We start from the raw sequence: 312 nt of genomic DNA on the forward strand, positions 1-312 counted from the left end.
TTACATGAGTGCTGCTGGGTCTGGTGGTCTACATCGATCCTCCACACACTGATGATCCTCAATGACCTGGAAACACACACGACGATCATTAAAGTGATCAGAGCTCAGTTTGTGTCTCAGCGGTCGATGGTGGAAACAGGAAACAAAGAAGAGACACACACACACACACACACACACTCTCACACACACACACACACACACACACTCACACTCTCACACACACACTCTCACACACACACTCTCACACACACACACACACACACACACTCACACACACACACACACACACACTCTCACACACACACACACGCA

General features: G+C 49.0%; 1 protein-coding gene across 1 annotated transcript in view; it reads right to left on the bottom strand.

The window, feature by feature from the left end:
- Positions 1–312, bottom strand: part of cngb1a (cyclic nucleotide gated channel subunit beta 1a) — a gene marked incomplete at both ends in the record, with an annotated part of 32386 nt that continues 32074 nt past the window's right edge. The window contains one exon of the mRNA XM_079160218.1: positions 1–66. Coding sequence (XP_079016344.1) covers positions 1–66 — 66 coding nt within the window. The remainder of the gene's footprint in view (positions 67–312) is intronic.

This window comes from Pholis gunnellus, assembly GCF_910591455.1.
Source record: "Pholis gunnellus genome assembly, chromosome: 1".
NCBI lineage: Eukaryota > Metazoa > Chordata > Actinopteri > Perciformes > Pholidae > Pholis > Pholis gunnellus.